This window comes from Bos mutus, chromosome 20 (assembly GCF_027580195.1).
Source record: "Bos mutus isolate GX-2022 chromosome 20, NWIPB_WYAK_1.1, whole genome shotgun sequence".
Taxonomy (NCBI): Eukaryota; Metazoa; Chordata; class Mammalia; order Artiodactyla; family Bovidae; genus Bos; species Bos mutus.
In genome coordinates this window covers 41875020-41896219 of record NC_091636.1, presented here as the reverse complement: position 1 = coordinate 41896219, position 21200 = coordinate 41875020, and the positions used below count along the sequence as shown (strand labels likewise).

The 21200-nt window shown below is 41.8% G+C and overlaps 1 protein-coding gene across 4 annotated transcripts in view; it reads right to left on the bottom strand.

Moving 5' to 3' along the window:
- Window positions 1-21200, bottom strand: part of DROSHA (drosha ribonuclease III) — a 122887-nt gene that overhangs the window by 98772 nt on the left and 2915 nt on the right. For 3 of the 4 annotated variants that reach the window (XM_070357687.1, XM_070357684.1, XM_070357683.1), the window contains 6 exons: window positions 19013-19078; window positions 16934-17770; window positions 12896-12988; window positions 6553-6784; window positions 3345-3486; window positions 1302-1456 (listed from right to left, as the gene is read on the bottom strand). In XM_070357687.1, the coding sequence (XP_070213788.1) occupies window positions 1302-1456; window positions 3345-3486; window positions 6553-6784; window positions 12896-12988; window positions 16934-17770; window positions 19013-19029 (1476 nt within the window). In that variant the 5' untranslated portion in view covers window positions 19030-19078. The remainder of the gene's footprint in view (window positions 1-1301; window positions 1457-3344; window positions 3487-6552; window positions 6785-12895; window positions 12989-16933; window positions 17771-19012; window positions 19079-21200) is intronic. The other variant, XM_070357685.1, reaches the window with a different exon arrangement.

Below are 21200 nucleotides of genomic sequence, written 5' to 3'. Positions count from 1 at the left end.
TGTATTAACAATTTGTAAACATTTCTGCTCAATTCTCAGAGAGCAAAAAGGACCACAAGGTACATTTCTGTCAGGCATTCTAACTACATTAATTCTACATTAAAAAAAAAAAGATAATGTAATCTAATATGAACCAGGAGAACAATATCAAAATAATGTAGAATAGTATGAATTTATTTACAAAATATAAATTTTAAATGATCTTTTTCTAGGGATATGTTTAATTATGCTTGATAAGTTGACATGTATTAAAGATACTACTTTTGTATGTATTATAGATTTGTAAAAATACAATTATTTTAAAAAGATACTATTTTGCACTATGTATTATTGTGTGTGCATACTCAGTTGCTCAACAGTGTCTTACTCTTTGTGACCCCATGGACTAGAGCCTCCCAGGCTCCTCTGTCCACGGAACTTTCCAGGCAAGACCACTGGAGTGGGGTGCCACTTTCTACTCCAGTGGTATCCCTCCAACCCTGGGATTGAACTCGCATCTCTTGCATCTCCTGCATTGGCAGGCAGATTCTTTACCACTGTTCCACCAGTATAACTTCATAATAAAACAGAAAGTGAAAATAAAAAATAATTATGTCCACCTATGACATCACTGGCTTCCCAGGTGACACAATGGTAAAGAATCCACCTGCCAACACAGGGACACAACAGATGCGGGTTTGATCCCTGGGTTGGGAAGATCCCCTGGAGAAGGGCATGACAACCCACTCCAGTATTCTTCCCTGGAGAATCCCATGGACAAAGGAGCCTGATGAGCTACATACAGTCCATGGGGTCGAAAAGAGTCAGACACGACTGAGCAACTGAGCACAAACACACACGATGTCATTAGCTCAAACACGCTTAATAACAAGAAGTTACAAGGAATTGTGACTTCTACCAACTGGCAAATACGAAGTCTCATAGGGCCTGGGACATTGTTTACTGTATGGTTACAAGATAACTTCTAGATGAACTGCTTTTAAAAAGAGCTACAAGAGCTCTCTCCCTCATCCTACCATTCGTCTCCTTCCGTTTACTGCAAGTTTAATGAGGCAGCACCACCATCCTGCTCCCTCACACAGGATTTACAAACATCGTCAAATATGATTCAAGGAACACTTGCTCTGGTGCTTACGCTTTGGAGCTGAAGCTGAAAAGAAATAAGCTGTGAAGGATGACGCCCAGCCCTGAGAGTAAAATTCAGTTTCAATACCAGCTACCATGCATCTTCTGAGCCAGCAGTCATAAATGTGATGTGTGGGTGTGCAACCTTCACAGCAAGAGCATAAAAGCCTGCGTACCTGGCCTGGGTCGTTGTACCAAAGTTCATCATGAAGTCGGTCAGGATGGGCCTTTTTACGTTTGATTTCTGCAATGACGTCGAAAACTTCAGAGTCTGAGCTGCTAGAGCAGGTGCTGTCCTCATCGGACTCGCATTCGGATTCACTGGAACTCTCTATAGCGGTGAGGGGAAAAAGATGGAGAGAAGCTGAAGCAGTCTGCAAGCTGATTTTACATGAAGGTTTTACATGAAGATTTACATTTTACATGAAGGTTTTACATGAAGATTTACTTCCAAATGACTGAAACGTAAGGACCTACGTTTAGAAATGTAAGGACAGCTGATTATTTTCCAGCAAACACTCCAGTGCCTACTCCACACTAGAACTCTGCTAAGCAACCCATGAAATCTAATAGAGCCTATGATGCTAAGTCACAATCTAGAGGGGGAAACAAAGGATCAAAGATTTTTAGAGAAAGACTTGGTGAACAAGACCAGAGAAAATGCAAACCGCCAGAGCTGTCTGAGGTTTCACCTCCTAAAAGGTGCAGTGAATCCACCCTGATCCACCGGGGGTTCCTAGAAGGGGTGCACGTGACCCAGGCACACGGATGGGGGCGGGGTTGGGCTGATGAGAAAGAAAGGAACACAGAAGGGGCACTGCAGGCAAAAGCATGGAGCAAGACAATGGGTGGACTCTGGCTGCAGCAAAGGCCTCACAGGAAAAAATCCAGAAGTGAGGGGATAAAAGGTCATGAATGCCAGGCTCTGAAGATCAGACTGAATCAGATTCTAAATTTTTTTTCTCTCAATAGTAACAATAGGAGACTCTAGTCCTTCAAAAATGACTAGATAAAAACAGACCAAGAATTATTGTAACGAAACAATCCAGTCACAAAAGACAAATATGGTATGACTCTACTTATATGAGGTACCTAGACTAGTCAGATTCATAGAGACAGAAAGTAGAAGGATGGTTGCCAGAGGCAAAGGGAGACAGGAATGGGGAGTTGGTCTTTAATCTTGATGGAGTTTTCAGTTTAGCAAGATGAAAAGAGTTCCAAAGATTGTTTACACAATATGAATGCATGTAACACGCTACAGAGCCATACGTCCAAAAATGGCTAAGTAGTATATCTTACATGTATTATGCACATGTTCTTTGTATTTTACTACAATCAAAAAAGAAAAAAAGAAGACCTAGAACTTGGAGTGATCCTACAAGAGATTACTGCAGTACAGCGTAGTAAGAAGGAGCCCTGACACTGCTGTATTTTCGAGCGTACTACGTGAGATGGGTACTGTCATTCCTCTTTTAAGACGAGAAAATCGAGACACAGAGAATCACATCACTTGCCCGAGATCACATTTCAAGTGGTGGAACAAGGATTCAAACCCGGGCCAGCTGGTTCTGTCGTGCTTTTCCCCACCATGGACACTGCCTCTGAGTGAGGGAGAAATAACAAAGGTGGGCAGACGAGCGCCAGATAACACGCAGGAAAAGGCACACTGAACGTCTCCTCTGCGTACAGCGTTGCGTTAGGGGCTAAGGACACGACGTGGTGAGAAGCAGTGATCTCAGCATCTCCTTGGAGTCTCAGAATATGTATGTGAAAATATGTAAGAAAGTGATGGAAACTTTGTGAATAAAGAGAGCGCTTCAAACAGAGCTGGACTCTGGCTGGAGTTTCCACACCCTGGCAGTGGAGAGAGCCACAGGAGATGCCTGCCCATCAGAGCTCGAGGCACGGGAACAGGCTCCTGCTTTTGACGGGAGGCTGGACTGTGGTCCCTTCTGATTTTAAGACAGAAGGAGTCTTGGGGGACACAGTGGCCAGCATGCCTTGCAAATGAGATCTCTTATGTATTCTACTGAATATAACTAAGAGAAAAGAAAATCGAAAAGAAGAAAGTTACATTGCTATGTATTTGCTGACTGGAATTAAAATAAAATGGACATTAGGAAATTTTACTATGGGACTCTCAAGGACACATCCCAAAAGTCTGGTATTAAATAATAAAAAAAAAGCACAGGATCTCGGTCTAGTAACTTCTGACTCACCTAAATCTTCATCTAGCTTCGTCTTGGGAGGCTCCCATGGGGGTCTAGCAGCTTTGGCCTTCTCTTGCCTGCTCCCCAACTCTTCCTCAAATTTGTCATATAAGTCACGGAGCCTACTTGTTCCAACTACAGTAGAATCTCCCTTTGAAAAATAAAGGATCAATATTAGGAACTATATTAATAATAGTCATACCAAAGAGACTTAAGAACTCACCAATAACCAAAGATTTTAACAGCAAGATATCATTTTTCAACCCTCAATTTAACAAACATTTTAAATACAAAATGCCCAGAGTGCTGGCAATGATGCTCTCAGGTAAATGCACTTTGCCAACCCTTAGAAATGTTAGAAATCTTCATCTATGCCCTTCTGATACAGCAACCAAAAAATCATAAACCCCTCAGAATTCATGACACCTGATACCCTCCTAGAGAACATATACACCTCCCCTACTGAAATTCACTGGTGGTGTATATTCCCCATTAACCCAGTGACCCACAAACCACATATGCACCCCATAAACACACGGACACACACACACACACTCTTTACAAACACAGGGTTCTGTAATACATTCCTGGAGGAAGTTGCTCACTTTCCCTTACTCTCCTCCCAGGTTGAAAATCACTTTAAACACCCACCTAAAATGTACATTTGACATTTTCAAAAGGCACCTTTCCAACATAAAACGAATATTCAATCATGAAATCTGCAGTTATTCCCAAGAGAGGGTGCCTGCTTTCCTCAGCCCCACCTCATTACTGACACTGGTGATGCGGGAGCGGCTCTGACACTTAGGCCCTCTCTGCAGCAGCAGTGCACAAACAGAAGCCAATGTTGGCCTTCTGGTTTATCAGCCTTCCTTCTACCCTGGAGTTTTAACACACCCACAAAAAAGGTGAGGAAAAGCAAAAGCTCTGCTGTTCAAATGCTCTGAACCTCAGTGCCTTCAACATTATTTCAAGAATAATGATACCCACGGGGAGCCATTCTCCCCTTCCCCCTTGCTCACAGAACTGGGATTCCCTTCAGGTTTGGGGCAGAGAACCCGGGATCTCAGAAGCCAGTCCCCCTACGCCACAGATGTCTCTGTCCTAATCCCTGGAAAGTGAACATGCCAACTTTCAGTGCAGAAAGAACTCTGCAGAAGCGATTAAGGCTACAGAATTTGAGGTGGGGTTATCTGGGTGGACATAACTGAACACAGGTCTTTAAAAGTGGAGAGGCTTTCACAACAGCAGTCAGAGGTGCAACAGAAGAAGAGGCAAGAGATCTTTAAAGCACAAGAGGGACTCGACCCACACTGCTGGCTCTGAAGATGAAGGAAGGGGTCCATGGGCCAAGGAATGCACACGGGCTCCAGAAGCTGGGAACAGCCCACACCTGCCAGACAGCAAGGAGACAAGGGCCTCCATCCCACAGCCATAAGGAACTGAACTCTGCCAACAACCTGAATGAGCAAGAAAACAGTTTGTCTCCAGAAAGGAGAGCAGTCCTGCCAGTACCTCGATTTAGCCAGGGAGACCCAAGTTTGACTTCCGATCTACAGAACTGGGAGTTAATAAATGTGCGGTATTTTAAGCCATGAATGAAGTCTGTGGAGATGGGTTATGGCAGAGATGGAAAATTAATCCATTAAACACAATTCTGGATGAAGGGATGAAAGAAGAGATCCCTGGGCACCCTGGGCTCCACCCAGTACTGCCCTCTGCATCTGTATCTGGGCAGAGGTGTGTACAGACATGATGCCTGGGGCTCCTCTGGGCATCCTGCAACCGTGATGGACCCTCTGAAAGACAGCGATACCCACCTACGGCCCTGCCATCACTTAGGCACTAAATACACACCAGCCACCACCTCCCTCCAGATGGCTTGTCGAGGAAAACAAACCCAGCAAGCTTAAACCACGATCAGTTAAGTACTCTCATTTACAACAACATTCTGAAGTAACAGATGCCTTCTTTCCAGAGATGTTTTAAGAATTCAGGGAGGTAATCTGAGACACGTGGGGCAGTTTCACAAATAGGGCTCCACATGTGAGCTTCTCCTTGCCTGTGTCACCTGAACCAGGACTTAAAACCCTGCTTTTCTTTATCAAGTAAAATATCATGCCACCAAGAGAGACCTCTCAAACCTTTTTGTCAAGAGACAACAGTCTCCTCTCAAGCTCACCATAGGTAAGGGCCCAGTCCAAGTCGAAGATGTTTTTACAAAATTCCAAACAACAGAATGCTCTCTTATCTATCCCACCCACTAAATCTAACATCTCCAGGCTCTTCTGTCCTAAATCTGTAGGTATCCCTTCCTTCACTCATTCATTTCATCAGTGAACATGACTGTGTCCATTCTATGGCAAATACACCTAACTTAATGGGGATGGAGGCATAGTGCCTGTTAGGGGAGAGGGAAAAAAAAAAAGAAAGGGAGAGTGACGGAAAATAAAATGGAGATGGAAGAAGGAGGAGAAGCGAGCACACAGAGGTCATGGGGCCCCCAAGGCAATGAGGCACAGCTGCTGAGCCCCAGGAGCCCCATCATGAACAGCACGTGTGCTGACTCTCCTGAGAGTGGGGCCCCCAAGGCAATGAGGCACAGCTGCTGAGCCCCAGGAGCCCCATCGTGAACAGCACGTGTGCTGACTCTCCTGAGAGCCCATCCAAGGTGACGACGCTGCGACTCCACAAAACCAGCAACCAGCACAGGAAACCTGCTATGGGTACCTTTGGTCACGGGCAGACTTGCAAGAGACAAACTCAATTTTCCCTTGTTTCTCGTTTTGAGGGAAACACACACATACATACAGATGTATACCACAGGATGTATAACATAGCTATGAGTGAGAGCTTACAAGACCACCAGCATCAAGGCTAGCAGTGGCATCAAAAATCAGAATGAAGAGATCCTTCCATACACCTGCAGCACTCTTGCCTTTTGTAAAGCAGCTTTTGTCTACAGCAGTGGTTCTCAACCAGGGGGAGGGGCGTTCTCTCACCCCTCAGGGGACACTGGGCAATGTCAGAAGACAGCCTCGGTTATCACAGCCATGAGGGTGCTACTGGCATCCAGCGCACAGAGCCCAGAGATGCTGCTCGACATCCAACCAGGCACCGGGCAGGCCCCGCCACAGGGAACTATCCAGCCCCAGACGCCAACAGTGCTGAGCTTGAGGAGCTCTGGTCCGTAGCTTCTCTCCTACCACAGACCTACCACCTGATCCATGGGGTCACTGGAGTAGTAGTTTTCTGAGTGGGTGCAGCGAATCCACACAGGCTTAAGGAGTTCTTCCTCCTCCTCCTCGTTTTTGTCAGGCAGCGCCTCCTCTGGCTCCTTTTCCTTGATTGAGGTATAACTCTTCTCTTTGCCAGAGCCCGGGATGTCACTCCATCTGTCTTTTTCTTCCTCCCAGCGAGCTCTCTTCTTCTCCCTGCTTGGGGAGCGACTTCAAAAGGGGGCAGAGGGAGGCTATTAAAAATGTTCTTTCCTTGTAAAACTTTTCTATTTTACCTGTTTAGTTCATTTGTCACCTAAAAGAAAAACGTCATGCCAAACCACCATATTCGTTTGTATGAAAAACCAGTGACCCCATGACACCAGTCTGCTGACATCAGAATCACCTGAAGTTATTTGTTTAAAAACACAAATTCCCAGGCCCTACCCCAGATCTACTTACTGATTCACAGTCTCCGGGGGTGGGGCCCAAGATTCTGTATTTTTAATAATCTCCCCAGGTGATTCTGGTGTGCATCCGGCAGGTTCAGGGGCAACCGGCAAACCATAACTCCTAGAATAGAAAGATCTCTAGGAAATACATGGACATCTCCATCTATAGACAATCTCAGCACTGAGCACACTAATTTTGAATTCTCCACATCTTGCTTTGCCAAGACAAAAAAAAAAGTCTTCACAAAACATGATCTCCACTTAGCCATAAATTTAGCCTGAGGACCAAAATCCAAGAGTGAACCAGTTATACCATCCCTCACCATTTCTCTGGAAGCCCCTACTTGGGTATTACTGCTTAATGAACCATCAGTTCGCCTAACTCTGATCCCCACAAATACTAATAGTAACTCAATTAAAAAGGAAAAAAGCAATTCTATCTCCTTGAATCACTGGAGCATGAAATTTGCAAAGGCTCAGCGTATGGACGTGCTTGGAGGGAAAAACCCAGAGGGTAGATTTTTAAATTAAGCCCAGGACATTTCAGTGGAACCGTACAGACTTGGAGAATCCAGCCAAGGAGAGAGACTGCTTTATTAGCGATGTGCTGCCAGCTCGGCAGCTCTCTAACAAAGTCACTCTTACCCAAGAAAGTTTACATCTGGGTCAAAGTCACCAGTAAGTTTCTCCATCAACTCTATCACTCATTTCTAATTTTATAGCAGGGAAAACCTAAGTGTAGGTGTGTATACATCAGGGGGAAAATAGTGGGTGATTAGAAGGATTATATATATTACTTATTGATGCAACTTCTAAATATTGCAGTGTACATCAAGAGGTTTGTTACCAGAAAAAAATATTTACTGTGATGTAAAATGTATATATGTTCACTGTAGAAAAATAAAACAAAAATCACCTGTAACACCACTCAGAGATAACAATTATATTTCACAAATATGTTAGAAGATATAGATATATAAACACAAGTTTCTAAAAACAGGAACTCTGTAGCCTGTTTTCCTCAACAAAGTGGTAAATCAGGAACATCATTCTACTTCAATACATCTACATCTGAACCATTTTTAATAATGCCTATCATTCTTTTATATGTACATACCATAATCTGACAAATCTGATCATTGTCATTTAGGAGATTACCTTTCTTCCCCCACTGTAAACAATGCTACTGTAAATACACTTGTGTTCTTTGCAGACTTGTCATATTATTTCACACACAAAGAGAGTGTACTTTTCTAAAGGCTTCTCTACAGATAAGAATTACCAGTTTAGATTACCATCAAAACCGTATGTGATTTCCCATTTCCCCACATCCTGTCAACATGATTGTTTTTCATCTTTTCTATCCTTATAAAGAGAGCATCTCATTTAATTTGTCACTACTGAAATAACACGTTTCACATTCACTTCTTTTATTAATATGAACATGAATCAATACACCATGCCAATATTTTTAAAATTAGGATTACAGTCTTTTGACAATTTTTTATTTAAATTATCACCCATCTTCTGTCATATGTAATGTAACCTTTTTCAGTTTATTTTCCTTTTAATTCTATTTATAGCTACATCAGAGAAGGCAATGGCAACCCACTCCAGTACTCTTGGCCTGGAAAATCCCATGAACGGAGGAGCTTGGTAGGCTGCAGTCCATGGAGTCACGAAGAGTCGGACATGACTGAAGCGACTTAGCAGCAGCAGCAGCAAAGCTACATACAATCTTTATATGGCCAAATGCAAAGATTGTTTTTGTTTCTATTTCCAGTCTTAGTGTTATGGCTGTAATCCTTTCCCATCGCATGGTTAAATAAATATATTTTTCAGTTACTTTTAACATTAATTTTTTTTACTCTATCTGTCCAAGATCTAAGGCAGAAATCTGAACCAATTTCTTTTCCATACAGTTTGCATTGTTTCCACATCAGTTTCTCCTCTGATTTGAAAAAACAACTTCATGATAGATGTAAACCTTTATATATACTTGAATGTTGTTCCAGATTGGTCTCATTGACCTATTTATATCCATACCAAACTGCGCATTATTTTTCTTCATTACACGCACTTCTATTCCCAAGAAAAATTTGAGTCCTAGTAAAGTTCTAAAAACAGTACCTCAACTGAACTTACATTAAAATTATAGATTTTTTGGAAGGCAGATATATTCACCACTATACCACCAACACTGCTAAAAACTACAAATATTTTGGAAGAACACTGGTATGTTTTTTAACCCTATCTTCCACTCCCACTACAGGAATTTAACATGCCCTCCATTCATTTACATCACCTTCCTCGTCATCTACTACACTTAATATCTTCCTATTGATCAATATATTTTTAAGTTTATTAAGAAATTTAACTTTTATTCATTTAAATTTTCTATTTATATTTTCTATTAGTAAGTAGGTATTCCTGGTATTCAGGGAAGGCTCTTAATTATGATATGTTTATTGTATACCTGTCAACTTCAGTGAGTTAATTCTAACATTTCTTGACTGATTCTCTTGAACTGTCCTGGTAATATCATTAGCTAATAATGGCAAATCCTGGCTCCCTGTGGGTGTGGTTTTATTTGTTTTTGTTTGTGGTCCTTCCTGAGAGCCTGACACTCTTGTAAGCACTCTGATACACTTAGTCCTGACAAGATTCCTGAGGCAGATATAAACATCCCCTAGACAGGAAACAGAATTAGAAATTCTGTTTCTCTCACACAGCTAGCAAGTAATAGTTAAATGTTAATATGATTATTTGACACAGACATTTTGACATGTACTAAAAATCCCACCAAATGTTTTATTATTACCATTGAGAAACACAGGCAGAAGACAACCTTACTCCATCCACTTTAGGCTAGTGTCATAAATAACGGATGATCAGGGTTGTCTATTGTGAAAAACAATTAGTATTCTTTTTTTCTTCTTTCCTTTTTTTTAACACTTTGAGAGGGACATTTCAAAATAGGAGTAAAACATCATCTTAGGTGTCTCAGGCATTTCAAATTTCAAAATCCGAACTCAAAAATTTTGTTTAATAATATGCTATATTACGAACTATGATAACTTTTCCTGTTTTACAGTATTTATATCTATAACTTTTATTTTCTCATCTACTGCATTAGTTAGAACTCAAAGAATCCAAGTCTCTGCCTTCTCCACAAGTTACTGGGTACTGGAGAAAAAACAACTAAACCAAGAGGTTTCCAGCACTGAACATTAAAAACCAACCTCGGGTGGGCCCTCAACCAGTTCCACAAACACAGTATCTTAGCTTTTTTCCTATCCTTATCTCCTCCTCTTCTGCAGGCCCTTTCTCACTGAACAGACTCTTCCTAGTTGACCTCCTCTAATTCATGGCATTTAGCATTTCTAGCTAAGATCTCTTTTCTGAACCTTATACTTTTGTGTCCCACTAGGTACCACACAATTCCACCGAGCTGTCTAACAGATTTTCAAATTCTACTTGCCCAAAATTGAACTCATTCTTTTGCCTGTTTCTTAGTGTTTCCAGCCCTCCAAGGGGAACATCACATCTCAGGTGATGACCAAGTCCTACTGACTCTCCCACATCGATCTCTCTCAATTACCTCCAAATTTCCCCATCGTCATTGCCACAATGGGTCGGTCTAGCCACAATCATTTCTTTCCTGGATTGCTAACAAAAGCCTAAACTCCTTTCCCAACCTCCAGGTTTGACCCTCTGAGACCACTTCTCCAATGCAGCCTTCACACCTGCTCTTTCTCTCCCCCTACCATTTGCCTTCCCTTGAGCATTCCTTGGAGAAGGCAATGGCATCCCACTCCAGTACTCTTGCCAGGAAAATCCCATGGACGGAGGAGCCTGGTAGGCTGTCTATGGGGTCGCTAAGAGTCAGACACGACTGAGCGACTTCACTTTCACTTTTCACTTTCATGCATTGAAGAAGAAAATGGCAACCCACTCCAGTGTTCTTGCCTGGAGAATCCCAGGGACGGGGGAGCCTGGTGGGCTGCTGTCTATGGGGTCGCACAGAGTCGGACACGACTGAAGAGACTTAGCAGCAGCAGCAGGCGTTCCTACCCATACTCCAGGGAATCAGTACATTGTCAACTTCTCTATGACCACCCGAAACTGAGTTACTAACTACTGTGTTCCAGAAGCAGTATGTATTTGCTCTATCAAAGGCACGTTTCACAGCACTTAACTTTCTTATTCCTGGAAAGCAGGGACTCTTGTTAAAGACTATCATCATACCATACAATACCTGGGACACACAGGAATACAATGTTTGTCATTTGCTTGTTAAGACACACATCAGGTGACAGTGGTAGGAAATGGGGTCTCCTTGTCTTTTTTTCTAATATGTATGGGAAGGCCTATAAGGTTTCAACATTAAATTTGGCTCTTCTCAGATGGTATCAATCATGTTCATCACGAGATAATGTTCTCTATCAAGTTACAGAAGTCTGCTTATACTCCTACTTTACCAGTTTCTACTCATAATTGAATGCAACTTTAAACAGCTAATAGGCAAGTACTGAGATAACTCTAGAGATTCTGACACAAAGAATTACAGTTATAGATCTCCTAATACTAACCTATCTACCCATGCAACCTTGGAATAAACCCTCAACTATTATAACACACAACTGAAAACAACCTGCTCATATACTAATCAGTATTTTCATATCCGTAGTCATAAAAGAAATTGTTCTGTGGTTTTCTTTTTATTGATGGTTTTGCCATTTGGATTTTCCTGATATCACAGCATGAGCTGAGCTTTCCTTCCATCTTCTTCAGTGTTCTAAAAACAGTTTCAAACTTTTTTGGAAGAGACACAAAGTCAACTTTTTCCCAGAGTTATTGGCCTATTAACATTTTCTGCTCTAAGTGTAAGGTTTATAATTTTTGTTTTCATAGAAACAACCCATCACATCCAAGTTTTTAAATTTCTCAAATAAAACATCAGTACTTGTACCAACACACTATAATTTTTAAATCCCCTTCATTCCTATAATAATACATTCTTATACCTAATGGATATGTGCTTTTCTTTTCTTGATTTGCCACTTTTAAAATTGTACGGCCTTTCAAAGAAATCTTGCATTTATTTACAAATATTATTATGGCGTTATAGTTCTTTTTCTAGTTTATTAATTTATTTTACCTTCAATACCTTTTTCTGCTTTTTTAGAGTCAATAATTAGATAATAATTATATATATAGTTCCCATTTATTTGGCACTACTGGGCCAAGTCCTAAGTGTTTTATGTGTGTTATGACCCCTTGTCACTCAATAAGGCAAATATAACTGTCCTTATTTTAGACAAAGACACTGAGGCTTAAAAAAGTTCCTTTGCTCAATAATAAAATTGGGAAAATGAATAATTGACCCCAAATCTGTCAGATTATTGACAATACTATTCTTAATTACCATTTATTAAGGCATGAATTTTTAGCTCTTGATATAGAATTGGTTACATCCTGTAAATTTTTATTTGCAACAATTTCAATGTCATATTTCCAAATAAGGTATTACTGTAGTTTTTCTTTTTTTTTTTTTTTCTGAAACAAGTAAACTTAAGAGCATAATTATGAATTTTCAAGGTCTTCAAAAAAAAAAAAAACAAACCTTGAACTACTAATATAGTGTTTTACAGCAACTGAGGTCACAAAGTGGCCTAATTTGGGGGACTTTTTAAAATTTTCCTTGTGCATCCTATATACATCTTGAAATAAAAGGTTTTTCAATAACTGGCTACTTTAGCTTTTCATAGTGTTCTTTGGACAGACGCTCAGGCTGTTCTGAAGACCTGGCTGACACCCTGCAAGAGCACAAAATCTGAATTTCAGGAGATAATCCTATGACTTCTTCCAGTGTCAACTCCTTGCTTACCTTCCAGATCTCTTATACTCTTTTTTGTAGGACCTTTCCAGAGATGGTGATCTTCGGCTGTCCCGGTGCCTGTGTCTCTCCCGTTCCCGCTCTCTTAAAGGAATTAATACACAGAGCTGTTTTCAACAGAAACACTCAAAAACACCACCTCTTTTCACTGAATTCATCTAAATAAATGGACCTCACCTCACCTAAGTATTCTGCAGCACTATTCACTATGGGACATGTTTACTCACCCTTCATTTATTAGAGGTTAAAGGAGCATTTCACTTTACGCAAGTTAACTACCTTAGACATTTCTTGCTGTTTTCTTTAAAAAAAAAAAGAAGAAGTCATACTTAATACTAAGCAATGAAGGGAATTTTATCATAATCTTCTCTTGAGACCTTCCAACCAGCCAAACGTTCTACAGGGAAAACTTCAAAGGATTCAACTGCCTATTGATTTCTGAAACACTCTTAATTTCATCCAACAAATAAATGCATATAGTAAAGATGAGGACAAAGGTCTATAATAAAAAGCTCTAAACTCATAGGTTATACACCTGAGGTATAGTTCTTAGTCATCACTAACTACCATGAGACTCTAGGTCACTTTAAGTGCTGTTTTCATCAGGGGAAAAAAAAACTCTAAATAGAGACACTGAGTTTACTCAGTGTAAAACTAGAATTCAGGATTTTAAACCTTCCAATATAAAGCTGGAATTTAGTAATAATGATAGTAATAACTTATGAGCCTAATCAATACGCACAATGAGATCTGAAACAAAAATTGGAATCCCAGTGTGTTTACATTAGAACTAAATCTAAAGGAAATAAATACTAGGTCTTAGATTGGGGCAAAAAAATACTGTATTAGCCTGAGTCCAGCAAGAAGATTACAAAAATGTCTAAACTCAAAAATAGCCACGCCCCCGCTTCCCGCCACCACTTCCACCGCAGGGGCACAGATTCGATCCCCAGTAGGGGAACTAAAATCCTATATGCCTGTCACATGGCGTGGACAAAAAAGAAATAATAATCCCCCACCTATAACCAAATAGAAGAAATGTAAATTCACTGAAATCAAAACTTACAAAATTAATAAGAGATCTTAGATATTAACACAAAAATTGTTTTTCCACTTAAAAACCACCCCTTCCTCAAGAAAGACTCCTTTGAATAACACTTTTAACATATACTTAAGGCTCAGGTACACACCAGCTGTCCAAAGTAAAGTAGCCAGTGCTTGGCATTCCACATTCTTTATCTGATACACTTCTAAAATGACAGCTTACTTTTAGACAGCAAATCCCACCTAGTGAGTGGTATCACATGACAACAATATAATGTAATTTGTGATGGCATGGCGGCTAAAAAAAAACTGCCTCTATTTCCAAATAAAAACTCTATTTAAAGGATATTCCTAATTTTTCGTTTGTTTTTGTAACATCTAGGGGATAGGATTTTGCATTCAAGAGTGGCACCTCTCATTATGACTGCTACCTCTGAGTGGCTATGAACTGAAAGACCAGTATAAATCACTGTAATACTATATGATGAACCCATTTAAAGCAAGAAAAACAATGCTTCAGTTATTTTTCCAAAAATTCTTCCCGGTTTTGGGACCATGAAGATATTCCTTAGATACATAATAGCTCTCCAATGGCTCAACACGGTACTCAACAGGACAGGTATGGGGTTACAGTGCTGTAACACCGCTCAAGTGTGGGAAGCCACTGCCCTGCTCCTTACTGGCTGCTCCTGCAGCTCTTCCTTTTCCTAATCCCTGGAGGAACTTGGATCTTTCATGACAGCAAATGCATCCATCTACGTCTTCACAAACCTTCTCCGGAAATAGTCTGCCCTGAAATAATCTTGTAATCACTATTCACCCAGATTTCGGAGGAGGAGAAGAAGAAAAGAAAAAATGAAATTTGAAAAAGTGTGGATGCACTTACCCCAAGAAGCCAGGGCAGAAGCAGCCAGAGGACAGACTGAAGAATTTGCATAAACTTCATCTAATCAAACGCACAACTTTGTGAACGTCTGGTTTTCTCCAGTGTACTTTTAGAAGTTATATACTAGCACTTCACAGGCTCCATGTTTGGTTCACAGAAGCATTCTATATAAGACAGAGGACTGACACTCTACTAAGACCCCTAGAGGGAACTGATTTTACTGCAGCTGTGACATTAAGGCCGCTCCAGAGCAAACACCCCCAAGTACAACATCATAAAACAACTCCAGGGTAAATAAAGGCCATGTAGAAAGATGAGCTAACTGCCTAAGATCCCCCACAGTAAAGGGGTTGTGGTTTAGGCTCATGGGGATTAAGGGTCATTTTTTCAGCATTTGATTTCACTTAGTGACAGGGATCCTCAGTTTATGGGACATTTGTGTTTCTTTAAGCTTAAGCCTGGATGGGAGAATTCAGGAATTTACAGCAGAACCCTAAAAACCACAGTACTCTCAAACAGAAAAAAAAAAAAAAAAAGTCATCTAGAATGTTTAAGTTTGCAGCAACATGTTTCCCCAAAGACAGGTTTATTAACAATCACTTTAAGTCTGAAGAAAACTATCAAACTCTTTCGAGTTTAGATTTTCACCATAAAGTTGTAAAATAAACCCTCACAGGCCTCTGCCAACTAATTCATCACAAAGTTAAGAACAAAACTGACAAGGAACAGTAAGTCATGCTGAAAAGACTTTTCAAAATCTACCGACTCTAGTCAGCTTTAGCCCATCAGAATCAGTCACCCCTGCAGGAAACATGTCACTTCTTCTGCCTTCGACTAGGCATCAGAGAGAAGCAATAGTGTATTTTCCTTCCAAACCTTCCAAGGCCTGGAGGGCTTCCTTCTAAACCTTTAGGACTGAGAATGACTGTTACCATTTACTGGCAAAATGTTCGGTCAGAATCAAGCACACAGCCATGAGAACAACATGGAAACCAAGAAGCACATTAATTCCATAGGAGTCAAGACTTACTCTCTGAAAATCCAAGTAACAAGGTTACCTGGTTTGGGGACCTCAAACTTTTCAGCACAGAAGTTCCACAAGACAATGAAAGTGAGTGAACACACCACAGCAGCCAGAAAGAGAAGCACCATTACCAGCTTGACAAGTGGAAAACCAAAAATCTTCATTGATACAAACAGTTCACTGAAGGTACAAATAAATATTAGTAGAATGAATATGTGCACATTTTTATTTTTCCATCTAAACCAATGATTCTTAGATTTAGGGTAACAGACTCATACAATCTCTTAAGAATCTGCTGTAAGCCACTGATTTACTTATAGAAAAAAATATATAGACATAAAATTTTACATTTAACTTCAGAGAATTTCTAGACACCCATTAGTGAATGTCTGCTGGAAACCTTATTTCCTTGTAAATATAGATTTTTGGCCTTTTGGGTGGGGAAAAAAAAGATTTAATCTGGAGTGGATTAGTATGTTCTAAATGCAATTTTATTTAGTATGCATACATTTCAATGCAACAAAATCAAAAGCTATTTTGAAAATTGTAACTTTGATAATGTATACCTAATATTATTTCATTTTATAAAGAAAGAGAGCAAGAAAGCAAAAACATAAGATAAACTTCCATTTATCCTAAAAATCAGGAAGTAAGTTCAGCTTGTTAACTGGTTGGATTCCTGACTGATAACAGCGGCCTGCAGACCACCAATTCCAAAAGAACCCACAGTGCAATAACCTGACAAGATGGTCTTACTGAACATAATTAAATACAACATCCACACAAACAACTACAAGATCTTTTATTGATCATCATTAAAATGCCAGCTGTATTCGTATAGTAATTGGCTCACATTCATTGAAATGAATCTATGTTGCTAATTTGGGGATGCTTTTCAAAGTGGCTTTCTCCTGAGGTCAACTTCCTTCCTCTTCAGTTGTCTCTCCCTCTTTAATAAAACAGCCCTTTCCTTTTATAAACCGAAATGCATGGCTGGACCTTTTTGGTCTGGTTTGCTGAGCCGCCTGTGTCAGGATCTCTGCAACTTCTCTAAAAAACCACAGGTGCGCTTTACCTGCTCCGCTCGTAGCTCCGGTGGCGGGAGGGCGTGCGCCCCCGCTCGTGATCGGACCTGTAGCGGCTGTCCTGCCTTCTCCGGTCGGGGCTCCGGCCTCGCTCCCGCCGCTCCAGGGACCGATGCCGTTCGCCCCTCCCGTGACTGTGGTCCCGGTGCCTGTGGTCGTCGTAGTGCTTTAGCCTTTCTGGGGACCGCCTCTCACTGGGAGCCTTGGGGAGCGGGTACGGAGGGAGGTGCCTGAAGTGAGGACTACTGCTGTTACTAGCACTGGGCGGGAAGGAACTGGGGCTGTTCTGGAAGCTATTGAAGTTGGGAGGTGGGAAACTGTGGTGCGAGTACCCGGGTGGGTACTGGTAATTGACCTGCTGCGGAACGACGGGAGGCGGCGGCGGATGCGGCAGGGATGGCGGCGGCATCATGAAGGGGAAGGCGCCTTGGCCAGGAGGCGCTCCGGGGACTGGGGGGTTATTGGGGCAGGGTAGCGGAGGCGGCATGGGAGGGAAACAGGGGGGCACGGGGAAGGGGGGCCTCATCTGGTGGTTGGGGAACGGGGGCCGGATCGGGCAGGGGGGTAGGGGGCCTTGCGCTGAAGGAGGCATGGGCGGAGGGAAGGGTACAAAGTCTGGTCTTGGAGGCAGAAAATTGGGGGCCGGAGAGTTGGAGAACGTGGTGGAAGGGGCGCTGGGAGGTTCGTATTGGTATTGCACAGGAGGCTGCTGAGGGTGAAGCAGTCTCAGATTTTGGGGCCTGAAGGCTGGTGCGGAGGGTCTGGCTCCATGTCCCCCTCGCCCTCGGGGACACCTGGGTCCTCCTGGGTGGAACGACATTCTGTGACTTTGGTGGAGGAAAGAAAAAGAGAAGAGAAAAACTCACTGTGTAAACAGCTTTCACCAATACCTGACCACCCCTTAGGCTGCCGGAATATTCCACCCATCTAATACTGAGTTCTCTGTACTGTATGAAACTCCTCAGGGCCAATAAACTCCTCTTCCCAGGTCTCAGCCACTCAACCAAAGCCATGGTCAGTCCCTGGACCCTGTGGCTTCCCAAAGAGGCTCCACTTCCAGCATGACGAGGTCACATCCCAGTGTTCAACCATCTGCTGTGGTGTACTTTTTCAAGCTCCCCCCAACCTATGTCATCCTGTCCACACACAGCATGTTTCTACACATACACTTAGTATCATCCTGCCACATGTTCCTCCCCACTCAGCAGACTCACAAATTCAACTCAACATGTCCTAAAATGAGTCAATAACCTTGCCCTCCAAGAGAATACCACCTGCTCCTTTTTCAGTGTTTCCCATCTCAATGCATGCATGCATGCATGCTAAGTCCCTTGAGTCGTGTCAAACCCTTTGTGACCCTCTGGACTGTAGCCCACCACGCTCCTCTGTCTGTGGGATTTTTCCAGGCAAGAATACTATGGTGGGTTTCCATGCCCTCCTTCAGGGGATCATCCCAACCCAAGGATTGAGCCCGTGTTTCTCATGTCTCCTGCACTGGCAGGCGGGTTCTTTACCACTTGCGCCACTTGAGAAGTCCCTTCCTGTCTCAATAGATGAGACCATTCATCGGTCTTCAAGTCATACACCAGGGAATTACCTGACAACTTCTCCTCCCTTAACCCTTCTAGTTAAAAATTTATGCTCAAACACCTGTATCATTTCAGCCTCATAGATACTTGAGTCCATCCATTCCACACCATCCTCTCCTGCCTCGCTACTACAGTAATACCCTGGCAGGCCTTTCTACAACCAATGTCACCACCCCTAAGGTACCCTGCTCTCACACGCTCTGTGGTTCTTTTTGGCAGGTCCTACAATGATTACAGGTCACCAGCTCATTACCTCATTTCATCTTTGATGTCCACCTGACCTCAGAATTGCCAGTGCCATCAGAGCAGGAATCCAGGATGGCTCCTTAAATGCTCTGGTCTGGGTTCCCAGCTATGGATACGGCCTATGTTAACACACGCCCTCCACCTCACAGATCTAAACCCTCCCCACCCCAGATGGCCAGTGTTTGCTCCTCCCTGGTCGCCCAAAACGATTGCCATTACTATCAGACCACTCACCATGCACTGCCTTGCATCGTGACGTACTATTTGAATATGTCACATTTTCCACAGAGAATATAAACTCTAGAGAACAGAGAGAACAAATAGATATAACAATGTTTCCCAAACTGCTCATGCTAGAAAATATTTCTGTGATTATCTTAACATTGATTTTGCATGCTCCTATGCAGTTAGCATACTAATAAAAATAAGAGCATGCTGAACTGAATTAATGTTCACAACTAATTTTTAAGATGTCCTAAGTACTTTGCCAACAAAGGTCCGTCTAGTCAAAGCTGTGGTTTTTCCAGTAGTCATGTAGGGATGTGAGAGCTGGACTACAAAGAAAGCTGAGCACCAAAGAATTGATGCTTTTGAACTGTGGTGTTGGAGAAGACTCGAGAATCCCTTGGACTGCAAGGAGATCCAACTAGTCAATCCTAAAGGAAATCAGTCCTGAATATTCATTGGAAGGACTGATGCTGAAGCCAAAACTCCAATACTTTGGACACCTGATGTGAAGAACTAACTCATGGGAAAATGCCCTGATACTGGGAAAGATTGAAGATGGGAGGAGAAGGGATGACAGAGGATGAGATGGTTGGATGGCGACATCGACTCGATGGACATGAGTCTGAGCAAGCTCCAAGAGTTCGTGATGGACAAAGAAGCCTGGTGTGTTACAGTCCATGGGGTCGCAAAGAGTCGGACACAACTGAGCAACTGAACTGAACTGAAGTACTTGTCTCTCTGATTCAAACAATCAGTAGCTTAAAAGACTGGAAACTTAGGCATATTCCACCTCTAATCAGCTAAAAGATCAGGGAGGGAAAAATCATTTCTGCTCTCCCACTCCACATTCTTTCTCCCTCAGTGAGACTAGCATTTAGATTCAAACTTTACTATAATCTGGTCAACATAACAGTTTTCTTTGATTCTCATTCTCAGTCCTCCCCATTGAACAATGTTATGAAGAGGAACAGCTTTCCAAATATGAGGCTTCAGCAAAATGTTTTAAAAACCCAAACAAACATTAACTGCAGAAAGTTTCCATTTAGAAGCATCTTCCTAAAGTCTTTCTAACCAAAAGTTTTACCAACAGGCTTAAGGCAGATTTTCAAATGGCTCATGAAAATAGTTTCAGATTATTTAGCTTTATCAATCACTATATTTAATAGAAAGTATACACCAAATAATATCTCATTAATGATTACCAAGGGAACATTTCATGCAAAGATGGGCACAATAAAGGACAGAAATGGTTATGTACCTAACAGAAGCAGAAGAGATTAAGAAGAGGTGGCAAGAATACACAGAAGAACTATACAAAAAAGATCTTCATGACCCATATAACCATGATGGTGTGATCCCTCACCTAGAGCCAGACATCCTGGAATATGAAGTCAAATGGGCCTTAGGAAGCATCACTATGAACAAAGCTAGTGGAGGTGATGGAATTCCAGCTGAGCTATTTCAAATCCTGAAAGATGATGTTGTGAAATTGCTGCACTAAATATGCCAGCAAATTTGGAAAACTCACCAGTGGCCATAAGGCTGGAAAAGGTCAGTTTTCATTCCAATCCCAAAGAAAGGCAATGCCTAAGAATGTTCAAACTACCACACAATTGCACTCTTCTCACACGCTAGCAAAGTAATGCTCAAAATTCTCCAAGGCAGGCTTCAACAGTATGTGAACCGAGAACTTCCAAATGTTCAAACTGGATTTAGAAAAGGCTGAAGAACCAGAGATCAAATTTCCAGCATTCGCTGGATCATAGAAAAAGCAAGAGAATTCCAGAAAAACATCTACTTCTGCTTTACTGACTTGCCAAAGCCTTTGACTGTGTGGATAACAACAAACTATGGAAAATTCTTCAAGAGGGAATATCAGACCAACTGACTTGCCTCCTGAGAAATCTGTAGGCAGGTCAAGAAGCAACAGTCAGAACCAGACATGGAACAACAGACTGGTTCCAAATTGTGAAAGGAGTACATCAAGGCTGTATATTGTCACCCTGCTTATTTAACTTCTATGCAGAGTAAATCATGCAAAATGCCAGGCTGGATGAAGCACAAGCTGGAATCAAGACTGCCAGGAGAAATATCAATAACCTCAAATATGCAGATGACACCACCCTTATGGCAGAAAGCAGAGAGGAACTAAAGAGCCTCTTGATGAAAGTGAAAGAGGAGAGTCAAAAAGCTG